Source organism: Ursus maritimus, unplaced genomic scaffold, assembly GCF_017311325.1.
Source record: "Ursus maritimus isolate PB19 unplaced genomic scaffold, ASM1731132v1 scaffold_26, whole genome shotgun sequence".
Taxonomy (NCBI): Eukaryota; Metazoa; Chordata; class Mammalia; order Carnivora; family Ursidae; genus Ursus; species Ursus maritimus.
In genome coordinates this window covers 39,630,005-39,641,926 of record NW_024425119.1, presented here as the reverse complement: position 1 = coordinate 39,641,926, position 11,922 = coordinate 39,630,005, and the positions used below count along the sequence as shown (strand labels likewise).

Genomic DNA, 11,922 nt, shown 5'->3' with positions numbered 1-11,922 from the left:
TTTTTTTTTTTTTTTATTCGACAGAGATAGAGACAGCCAGCGAGAGAGGGAACACAAGCAGGGGGAGTGGGAGAGGAAGAAGCAGGCTCACAGCGGAGGAGCCTGATGTGGGGCTCGATCCCATAACGCCGGGATCACGCCCTGAGCCGAAGGCAGGTGCTTAACCGCTGTGCCACCCAGGCGCCCCAACAAAGGACTCTTATTCATAATATATAATATACTCCAACCAAACACTAAGATAAAGACAGGCAATCCATGAGAAAATATGAAAGAGCCTTGAACAGACATTTCACCAAAGAGGATATTAAATGGACAATAAACACATGAAGAGGTGTCAACCTCATTAGTTAGTCACAATGTGACAGATACTATACTATAAACTCTCCTGAATGGCTACAATGAAAGAGGATGAGAAGCAGAAGTCTCCTACACTACTAGTGGGAGTGTAAATTACAACTTCAGGAAAATTTGCAGCCCAATGCAGGGCTCTAGCCCAAGACCCTGAGATCCTGACCTGAGCAGAAATCAAGACTCGGCCACTTTACCAAATGAGGCATCCAGGCACCCCAGTGGGTAATACCCTTGAGAGCAGATTATGCCTGGGTAGAGGTACAAGGGGGAGCCTTCGCAGATAGCGATAATGTTCTGTTTCTTGATCTGCATGCTGGTGACACTAGTAATAATGTCAAGCTTGCAAAATTTCATCAAATTGTACATTAGCGATTGGTAAAAATGTATGTATGTATGATATTCTTCAATAAAAAGTTTTCAAAATAAAGAAGAAAAAGACAAAAGCTTTTCATGTGGTGAACATAATTGCATGCACAGGAATTGTGTTTCCCATTGAAATTCTGGGTCATACTTGGAAAATTCTATTCTCATACCATACGGCCAGCATGTAATGCTGTTGTCATTAGGCTTCAAATATGCATCTTCACCCCCCTACTCCTTACCTTTCTCAGATTCCCAGTGCTTCCAAGACTTCTGCCATCAATCCCTCTATCACCTCAAACTGTGTAACATTCAACTCTAAGACTACGTCAACTGATAGCCCCCACCACACACACACACACACACACACACACACACACACACACACACTACACACACACACATAGATGCATTTCCTGGTCAGACTTGTATCCCTTCTCAACTTCCCTATTTTCTTTCTTTTCTTTTCTTTTTTCTTTCTTTCTTTCCTCTTTCTTTCTTTCTTTCTTTCTTTCTTTCTTTCTTTCTTTCTTTCCTTCTTTCTTTCTCTTTCTTTCTTCTTTCTTTCTTTCTTTCTTTCTTTCTTTCTTTCTTTCTTCTTTCTTTCTTTTCTTTTTTCCTCTTTTCTTTTCTCTTTTCTTTTCTTTTCTTTCAGCTCTATACCCAGCGTGGAGCTTGAACTCACAGCCCTGAGACCAAGAGCTGCATGCTCCATGGACTGAGCCAGCCAGGAACCCCCATCAACTTCCCTATTTTCATAAAGAGCACCACTACCATTTCATGCCCTTAGTTCACGAAGTTCAAAACTTTAAGGGTTAATTTTTACTCTCTCCTTTTTGCCCCATGGTCAGCCCATCACCACTGGGATTCTTCCTTTGGATGGTCTCTTCTATTATCCCCTTTCTAACCATTCCCCCTGTAATTAGGAAGGTCTGAGACCTTCTCAGATTATTGCAATAACCTCCTTAGCCATGCCACTCTCACCACTTCGCTGTCAGGTTAATATTATAGATTAATTTTATAAACATTAATATATTAATATGAATTTTATAAAAATTAATGTATTAATATTGATTTTATTAAAATGTTCACTCTTTTCTATTAGAATACAAAAGCTTCACATTGCCTAGGGACTCAAGCCCACATTCCTTCTTCAGACCAACCAGAGTCCAAAATGCTTCATTACCTGGCTCCACTCCCCTCATATAGCACATCACCCACCATGCCTTTGCATGCCCAAACTGAGAACATTTGTGCTCTCCCTTGTACAGGTGCGAGATCAACATCATACTATGTCTTTGCCAATATGATGTTCGCTGTTTAAAGTACTCACTCCACTCCTGTCCCATTTGGTTATGAGCCACCATGCTGAGTGAAGACTTCCATGATAAACCATAGCTCTAATATAAGGACTTTTTCCTTCTTTTGAAATTTCTATAACTTTCTATTCAATCTAGTACAGAATAAATTGTGATAGATAGAAATTGTCTTCAGCATCCACAATTTCCTCTTTTTAGTACTTATTTTATCAAGAAATTCTTAATTAATTAATTAATTTATAAGATTTATTTATTTATTTATTAGACAGAGACAGCCAGCGAGAGAGGGAACACAAGCAGGGGGAGTGGGAGAGGAAGAAGCAGGCTCCCAGTGGAAGAGCCTGATGTGGGGCTCGATCCCGGAATGCCGGGATCACTCCCTGAGCTAGAGGCAGACGCTTAATGACTGAGCCACCCAAGCACCCCAAGAAATTCTTAATTTATTAAGAAATTTTCAAACAGGGACGCCTGGGTGGCTCAGTCAATTAAGCGTCTGCCTTCAGCTCAGGTTGTGATCCCAGGGTCCTGGAGGCAAGTCCCACATTGGGCTCCTTGTTCAGTGGGGAGCCTGCTTCTCCCTCTGCCTGCCACTCCCCCATTTATGCACTCTCTCTCTCTCTCTCTGACAAATAAATCTTAAAGAAAGAAAGAAATTTTCAAACATACCCAAAAATAGAGAAAACAGTATAATGAACTCCATATACACATCATTAACATTTAACAATTATCAAGAGTTTTGCCACAATCTTTATCTATCATTTCTCCCCTTTTTTTCTTTCCTGAAGTACTTTATTTTTATTTTTTATTTTTTTTTAGAGGGGCAGGGTGGGAGGGACAGAGGGAGAGAGAGAGAATCTTAAGCAGACGTGCAGCCCGACGTAGGGCTCGATCTCATGATGCTGAGATCATGACCCGAACTGAAATCAAGAATTGGACTATTAAATGACTGAGCCATCCAGGTGCCCCTCAAATCTTTATTTATTTGATTGCCAATGTGTAGAGTATAGAGTTGGTGCCCTAGTTACTTCCAGTGGTGCAATGGTATCAGATGATTATTTTTAATTCACTTTTTTCTATTTTTATTTTTCCTTTGTGGAGTATCTTTATGAACTCATGGGTTTATATTGTTAAATTTTTTATTATAAAAATTTCATAAATAAAAAATGAATAAAACATAATTTTATAGCATAACAATTATAAAGTGACTATCTAGCTTTTATAACTCCTTTGCCTCCCTCCTCCCTATCAAAATCAACTCTCAGGAAATTATCTCAATTTTAACACAATTTTATTTTATTTTATTTTATTTTTTTAAAGATTTTATTTATTTATTCGACAGAGATAGAGACAGCCAGCGAGAGAGGGAACACAAGCAGGGGGAGTGGGAGAGGAAGAAGCAGGCTCATAGCGGAGGAGCCTGATGTGGGGCTTGATCCCACAACACCGGGATCACGCCCTGAGCCGAAGGCAGACGCCCAACTGCTGTGCCACCCAGGCACCCCATAATTTTAACACAATTTTAAATCAATATGTCCTTTTACAGGTTTTTAAGTATAAGATTTACTTCCATTATGGAATTAAAGCAGCCATATTAAGGATTTGGGATGTTCATCTTAAAACTAACAGGCACATTGATCTGCTTTAAGCAGTGGAGTGACGTGATCTGTATTATGTGACGCGATCTGTGAGATGTAGAAGATCACCCTGGCTGTTGAGTGAAGACTGAACAGGGTGGAAGTAGGAGCAAGCATATAGAAAATCTAGGAGGGTGTTGAGGTTGTCCAGGCAAAAGATGATGTACTTACAAGAATGGAGGCAGTTGAGATGGAGAGAAAAGAACAGGATTTGAGAGAGATTTAGGAGGTAGACTTAACAGGACTTAATGACTGATTCCATGGTGGTCAGGAAAGAAGGGGGAGATATCAAGAGTAATTCTCACTTCTGATTTGAGAAACCAGATGTATGCTGCTCCATTTACTGAGCAACAGAACATTGTAGGAGATGCATATTTATGAGAAGATAACTAGTTCAATTTGGGATACCTATGAGAAACCCAGCCAGAGACTAGAAGTTTACTACACAATCTGGAACTAAGAGGAGTTGTTAAGACGTGTGGGCATATAAAAAGGATTTGAAGCCTTGGGAACGAATGCACTTACCATCTACGAGGAGTGACTAAGATCATATAGAATAAAATGAGGAAAGAGTCTAGGACTGAACCTTGAGAAACTCCAACATTTAAAGATTGGGATAGGAGGAAGAACCAGCAGAGACAGAGAAGAAACAAAAAATGTAAGAGAGAAACCCAAAAAAGGTAGACTTTCTGAGGACAAGGGAAGAAAGTGTTCCAAGAAAGAGATAATATATAAACTGTGACAAAGCTTATCACAGGTCAACAAGAACTAAAAAGTGTCCAGTGGATTTAGCAACAACCATGGAGGGCATTTGGTTTCAAGGAGTGGTAAGAGCAGAATCCAGATTGAATGGATTTAGGGATAAATGGGAGGTGAAGAAGTAGGAAGAAAAAAGTGTTGGACAACTTTCTTGTTTCCTACATAAGGTATAATACATGGGGTCACGCAACGGATTCTACACAGCTCCTCTCCCTATACCCACAAACACATGATGTTCTCCTATATACATGTACTTGTTTTATTTCTTCAATTAGATTGGAATACTCTAGAGAAAAGAGACCATGCTACTACTTCTGAATTACTCACACTATCTAGGAAGGTCAAGGACTCACTGTAGACAGTCAGTAAATGCTTATTGAATAAAAAAGGCAAAATATGTATTAAATACCTTTAAATTATCAGGCATTATAGTAGTTAATGAAAATATGCACAGAGAGAAACCATTCATTTAATTCAACAAAAATGTGTATAATGTTTAGTGTATGCTTGGCACTTTGCCAGGGACTGGGATTCACATTTTAATAGAGAAGAGATGTACATACACACATAAATTATTTAAATTCTACAAATATAAAAGAAAAGATGTTTCATGCTAATCTTACTGTGGACAGAATGAACTTATTAGTAGAATACTTACACATGTATATTTATGTAAATTAAAGAAATTGGCAGAAAAAAATAAGAGGTGAACTAGTAAAAAATTTTTTTAATAGTTTGCATGCTATTAAGTGAGATAACGAGAGAAAAAAGAACAGATTCGTTATTTCCCTCTGCTCTCCCATTTATATATTTAAGATTATCAGTGCTCAAATAATCTATTTCTGACCTAGATCTTATTGTTACTTATGCCCAAGGGGAGAAAAAAATCCTCATTTGCATAAGGAACAGAATAGCTCTGAGATAGAATTACAAAGAATCAATTGCACGAACACGCCTCTCTTATATTTAATCCTCTGTAAACTGCATAAAGAACGGAGACTACTGGGGAAATGACATATTTCTTTTATATTGTAAAGAAAATAAAATTCAAGACTGTGCCTCTCATTCCATAAGGAAAGATTTGTACACTTTACCATGATCCAGCAGCATTTCATTTATTTGACTATTAAAATTTCATAAGAAGTATTTTCAATGAGCGCCTTATAAATCCTTATACTCCTAAATGCCATTTAATTCTTATTTTTATTAAATGTACTTCTAGATGCAGAAAGAAATATTCAAGTTGTCCTTAATTCTCCTGTCTTTTTACTAATATATACTTTTATTTGCTAAAGGGATGGAGATAAGATGATGTTGAAGATTGTGTTTCCTATGAAATGTGCAAGAAGTAGATAAAATTATTTTTGTGTTGGGCTTTATCTTTTCTAGGGAGACTACTGCAGCAAACTTGAACAAGTAAAGCAGAGCTACCGAGAGCAGGCTAGAAAAATTCAAGGCAGCCATTGTCACACCACAACCTGCAGCAGCTGTCTCAAGTCCCTCCCTCCCACGCCTGCTCTGCCTGCCTGCCCAGCAGGAATGAATGGGCTCTGCAGAGCTCTGTAAATGGTGCCGCAGACCCTGAAAATCTGTTGCTGAAAACCGAACATGAAAATCGTCTGCCAAAATAGAAATTTTCAACTTTGGTGGTCACAACAAACCTCTTTACCTCTGAAATTTCATTAGCAACGTCAGGTGGTAATCAGTCCAGAGTCTTATTCTGCATAGCCCATCCTTGCTGATAATAACAGCCTTTCCAAATAGCAAAAGAATGTTACTGCAATCCATTTCCTAGGGGTGAAAGCAAAGCCTTTTTGTCCCAAGAGGCAATTGAGCAACCCCCAGAGTCTCTAGTTGAATAGCAACGGTGTGAGGCTGGCTCCAATTCCCACAGTTAGAAGCCCAATCTCTGAGAAGATTTACTGAATTCACCCAAGAACTACATGAAAAACAAATGTAGTTATTGAGCTGACATAGTTGCCTGTGGATGGAGACAAAATTACAAAATGGTCTTCTTCCTTACATTATACAGCTCTCCTTTTTAATTTGATGTCTTAGTTATTCTTCTCTTTCCAGAAAAAAAAAAAAAAAAAGAACAATGCAAAATATAACTGCATGGACCAGGTAATAGTTCTAGCTTCTGAACTCTTTGTATTTTCTCAATTCTGTATCAGGAAAGACGATTCATTTTAAGGAACAGTACACTACATAAAACATAGTATGTAGACTTCTGATAAAGGAATATTTCTAGTAGACTATTTAACTATGGTATGTTTCTTAGATCTTAATTATCAGTATGTTAGAACTACTTGTGTGCTTCCATATTTAGTATGGTTTTCTTCCATCTTCCCTTTTCGTTTAGCTATTTGGGGGAGGGGTGCAAAAGAAGGTCTGAAGATAAATTACTTGAACCTGAAAAACCATTTTGGATGGCTCTATTATTGAGCCTTTTTTTATATTAAAAAAGAAATCACATTTACCCATGCCATTTTAAGCATCGTTCTCATCTTCTCTCCTACTTTATCTGTAAAGCAATTAGAGATGTTGAAGCCTCATCGAATGTGGCAGAATTTAGTATACTTTGAGAGAAGGGCTGGGAGTAATTTTCCATTAAATATTTCATCTTAACACAAAATCTGCGATATAAGTGTTGGGGAAAACCTACATTGCTATGCTCGGCTGACTGTTTTTGCACAGTCTCTTTGTCTGAAGGATGCAAACAGTCTATGGATGCTAGGGAAAAGGGGGTGGGGGAGAGATTACCTCATCCCATGTTGCTTGCACCAATCACCACTCTCTGTCGTGGCTTCTCCGGGCAGACCGAGGGGTCTGGACCAACAGGAAAAGGCCCCAGCCCATCCCCATGGTGACCGAGTTGTATATAGGGAGCTGCATCCGCCCATGTGCCTCAGGTTCTCTTACATCGACCGCCTAAGAGTCGCGCTGTAAGAAGCAACAACCTCTCCTCTTCCTCTCCGCCATCTGCCCGGCAGACGCAAAGCAGCAACCATGGTAAGAATCTTCTTTCTCTGGCCCTTTGTGTCCATTGGGTGGGGTCAGTCCCCCAAGATCTACTTGGAAAATCTTAAGCCCTTTTTCCTTTACGACATCTTTGGGTAAGGGTAGCCTTTATGCTTTGTTTGCGAGGTTCAGCTCTGCTGTCCCAAATCCTCGAGCCCGGTCGCCGCCGCAGTGCGGGGTGCAGGCGCCCAGGCAGAACTGCGCCCGGGGCGCCGCAGAACCGTAGCGAAGAACAAAGGCGGCGCAGAGCGGGTACTTGTTATCTGAGCTCCTCCGAGCCGCAAGCTGCCCATCTGTCGGTGACGAAAGGGTCTGGGGCAGCGAAAGGCGGTCGTGGCGTCGCCTGCTCGGCCCCAGCGTATGTGCGCACGGTATTCGTGTGACTCGGAAAGGCTTTTCTTCGTGGCGTTGTTACCGGGGGGAGCGAGAGAAGCAGCCGTCCAAAAAGACCCGGGCTCATGGGTGTAGCTGGGAAGGGGGGAGGGGGAAAGGACAGGGACAAAGCGGAACCTTGGGTTAGTATAAAAAGATCCCTCCACGGTTCGTGGGCATTTTAGAAAGATACCCGTATATTAACGGGGAAAAAATGGTTAGTTTCTGTTGGAGCCCCTGGCAGCCGGCGTCAGGGCGGCGCAGGGGCGGAGTTGTTTGTTTCTGGCTTCTCTGGCCTGAGAGCCACTGGGCGGGGTTCGCCCTCACGAAACCTCCTCTGTCAGAAGACTTATTAAAAGCCTTTCATCATTGTGGAACTGTAGGCGTTAAAAGGTTTTTCATTCACTGTTAAAACTTAGATGAAATATTTTTTTCTTGAGATGCAAAATCACAGTTCTCTTGACAAGCCCTTTAAAGTCTGGTCTGGGGCCACCCCGCCCCGACTGGAGTGTGTGTGTCTGTCTTGTGTGTCCGTCTGTCTCTGTGTGCTAGCTGCACGTTCGGCAAGAGAAAAAGCCCACTTTGAGAGCCAGGGTACCCTAACGCCCAGGACCCAGGGAAACGCCCTTCCCCTTCCCCACCCCCACCCCACCCCCGCCCATATGTCAGTGACTAGACAATGGATAGACAATGAAAGTTGTAGCCATAAAGACCATAGAGAAGAAAATCTCTTATTGAACGTGATAAGTATGAATATTCTGTGGTGAGTAGAGAGTCTCAGAATGAAAAAACTATTTTGTTGTTTTAAATAAATATTTCATTATCCTTTCACCGTGCTTTTATTCTTAAGTAGGTCCTCCGATATTTTTCTGATTTAGGAACTGATGTTTTAAAGATACTAATAATTTTTCAGTCTTTTGCAGTGGAGAAGATTCTGGAAAGACTTCTTTTTAAGTAATGAAAATGCTGCAGACAAAGAACTATACTCTCTGTCCAGCTGTCTTTTGTTCTAGTGCATCTACATTAATTCATTTCAATTTAGGCATATGGTTCCAGCCGGGGTCAGAGAAGGAAAACTGGCAGAATAGCACAATGAGATCATGTAGGCAGTTTCTGGAAATAGAACTTACTCTGTTAAATAATGTAGAAGACTGAACAGGCTAGTACCAGGCACAGCAAATGCAGCAATGCAGCAATGCAGGAGGCAGACCTTGTTTAGCTTCCAATCCCCTAGTACTAATGGATTCTGCAGATAGACTGCAGAGGGGTGTGGCATCTAGCCTCAGCTGCAGCACAGATGTCCATGTTAAAATACCAAGTCATATGTAGAAGACATTCCTTATTTAAAGGCAAGATAGTAGTAATATTGATTCCAATTAATTAATGATTAAATTTAATTTACTTCATTTTATAAAATCTGTGCTTTAAATATTTTTTAAATGCAAAAAATTTTCTATTCCAGCATGACTGGAAACAATGGGCTTGCACATGTGTTAAACAGTGCAACATCATTATTCAGACCACACCCATCTGCAGCATTTGTAGCAGGTGCTTTTCCTTCATCATTTTTATGGAGTTAGGGATAATCTCAAACTTGAAGAATACCTGTACATAATTAGAAATATTTTCAAAAATTTACTGAAAATTTAAAATGCTAACATAACCTAATTTTACAATTTTCCTCTTTTCCTTCTCACAGCGTGAGTGCATCTCCATCCACGTCGGCCAGGCTGGTGTCCAGATCGGCAATGCCTGCTGGGAGCTCTATTGCCTGGAACACGGCATTCAGCCCGATGGCCAGATGCCAAGTGACAAGACCATCGGGGGAGGAGATGACTCCTTCAACACCTTCTTCAGTGAGACGGGCGCTGGCAAGCATGTGCCCAGGGCCGTGTTTGTAGACCTGGAACCCACAGTCATTGGTGAGTTGGCTTCAGTAACCCCAGTGAGCGCCCGGGGGTCTGGGACAGGGGGTCTGTCTTGAGGCTCCATGGACACCCTGGGGTCGAGCAGGCTTGTGCAGGCGGTGAGTGATGGGCGGCTGCTTTGTTTTCCTTTTCCAGATGAAGTTCGCACTGGCACCTACCGCCAGCTCTTCCACCCTGAGCAGCTCATCACAGGCAAGGAAGATGCTGCCAACAACTACGCCCGTGGGCACTACACCATTGGCAAGGAGATCATTGACCTCGTCTTGGACCGAATCCGGAAGCTGGTATGTTTATTCTCAAGAACAAAGTAAACAGTGATCCTAAGAAAGACATTTGAAATCTGTTCTTTTCATCTCAAACACAGAATTAAAATGTAATAGAGCGAGGTAAACTATTCCTTTATGGTTTTTTTTTTTTAATTAAGAAATGCTTAGTAATTCTAGGAAGGTCTACATGTATTTAAAAGCATTTCTTGTCAAAATAAGACCTGTATCCTTGGAATTGTATGAAAAGTAAAAATATATTTACTTATATATTGCAAAGAGCAATAATATATTAATATGTTTTCTCTCTTCCTTTTTTCTAACAGGCTGACCAGTGCACAGGTCTTCAGGGCTTCTTGGTTTTCCACAGCTTTGGAGGGGGAACTGGTTCCGGGTTCACCTCCCTGCTGATGGAACGTCTCTCTGTCGATTATGGCAAGAAGTCCAAGCTGGAGTTCTCCATTTACCCAGCCCCCCTTAACCGCCTTGTTAGCCAGACTATGTCCTCCCTCCCTGCTTCCCTCAGATTTGATGGAGCCCTGAATGTTGATCTGACAGAATTCCAGACCAACCTGGTGCCCTATCCCCGCATCCACTTCCCTCTGGCCACCTATGCCCCCGTCATCTCTGCTGAGAAAGCCTACCATGAACAGCTTTCTGTAGCAGAGATCACCAACGCATGCTTTGAGCCAGCCAACCAGATGGTGAAATGTGACCCTCGCCATGGTAAATACATGGCTTGCTGCCTGTTGTACCGTGGCGATGTGGTTCCCAAAGATGTCAATGCTGCCATTGCCACCATCAAGACCAAGCGTACCATCCAGTTCGTGGACTGGTGCCCCACCGGCTTCAAAGTGGGCATTAATTACCAGCCTCCCACTGTGGTACCTGGCGGAGACCTGGCCAAAGTGCAGCGGGCTGTGTGTATGCTGAGCAACACCACAGCCATCGCTGAGGCCTGGGCTCGCCTGGACCACAAGTTTGACCTGATGTATGCCAAGCGTGCCTTTGTTCACTGGTATGTGGGGGAGGGCATGGAGGAAGGAGAGTTTTCTGAGGCCCGTGAGGACATGGCTGCCCTGGAGAAGGATTATGAGGAGGTTGGTGTGGATTCTGTTGAAGGAGAGGGTGAAGAAGAAGGAGAGGAATACTAAAGTTAATGTCACAAAGGTGCTGCTTTTACAGGGAAGCTTATTCTGTTTTGAACATTGAAAAGTTGTGCTCTGATCAGTTAATTTGTATGTAGCAGTGTATACTCTCATATACAATTACTGACCTATGCTTTAAAACACAACGCTTTGTTACAGACCCAAGCTGTCCATTTCTCTGATGGGTCTGAATAAAGTATTCCCTGTCTTAAATGAATTCAGTCTTGTGTTTTCTATTTGGGTGTCTGAAATTCATGTATTGAGTTCTGAGAAGAAAGAATAACTGTTGACTGTGGTTTATACATGTACTATGAAGTGACTTATCTCATTTAAATTTTAGTATATTATAAAACTTATTCATAAAATACAAAATAACTAAAAATTGCCATTAGATAACATCCATGCTCTTCTTAATTTTTAACTCCACTATGTTACTTAAACTCCTAGTACTCTTTAGAATTGATATTTACTAATACCAGCCAAAGGTCTAGTTACCTGCCAAGTCTCATGACTAACATAAAATGGTGAATATTCCAAATGCATTATCATGTCTTAAGTTTATTTTCATACAGTATAATCTTGGCATGTGTCTAGTGCCATGATGTTTCCTCTGCCCTGGGTTCTCAAAAGACATCTTGTCTCCAAGCAATTGCTTCCTAGTTTCTACTTCTTTCCAAACTTACTTTCAGCTAAATGTCACAATAGAAAAGCCTGATATATTTATTCACTCTAATGTGTTAGATATCTGAATTTTAACTGTCCAAATA

The 11,922-nt window shown here is 41.2% G+C and overlaps 1 protein-coding gene and 1 long non-coding RNA gene across 2 annotated transcripts in view; one reads left to right on the top strand and one right to left on the bottom strand.

The window, feature by feature from the left end:
- The window catches only part of LOC121105418, a 39,425-nt gene extending 32,103 nt beyond the window's left edge, over nt 1–7,322 (bottom strand). Inside the window, exon 1 of the long non-coding RNA XR_005837923.1 lies at nt 7,187–7,322. This is a non-coding gene — a long non-coding RNA (uncharacterized LOC121105418). The remainder of the gene's footprint in view (nt 1–7,186) is intronic.
- On the top strand, nt 7,296–11,372 carry LOC103675459 (tubulin alpha-1B chain). Its single transcript, XM_008704544.2, has 4 exons — nt 7,296–7,435; nt 9,516–9,738; nt 9,880–10,028; nt 10,334–11,372. Exons 1-4 carry the CDS (start codon nt 7,433–7,435, stop codon nt 11,159–11,161), a joined length of 1,203 nt encoding a protein of 400 aa, XP_008702766.1. The 5' UTR covers nt 7,296–7,432; the 3' UTR covers nt 11,162–11,372.
- The last annotated feature ends 550 nt before the right edge of the window (nt 11,373–11,922 follow it).

Bases quoted from the DNA above. Each gene is read 5' to 3' on its own strand.
- LOC103675459 (XM_008704544.2), top strand. The intron at 9,739-9,879 runs GTGAGTTGGCTT...TTCCTTTTCCAG, and splicing joins CCTGGAACCCACAGTCATTG to ATGAAGTTCGCACTGGCACC. The intron at 10,029-10,333 runs GTATGTTTATTC...TTTTTCTAACAG, and splicing joins TGGACCGAATCCGGAAGCTG to GCTGACCAGTGCACAGGTCT.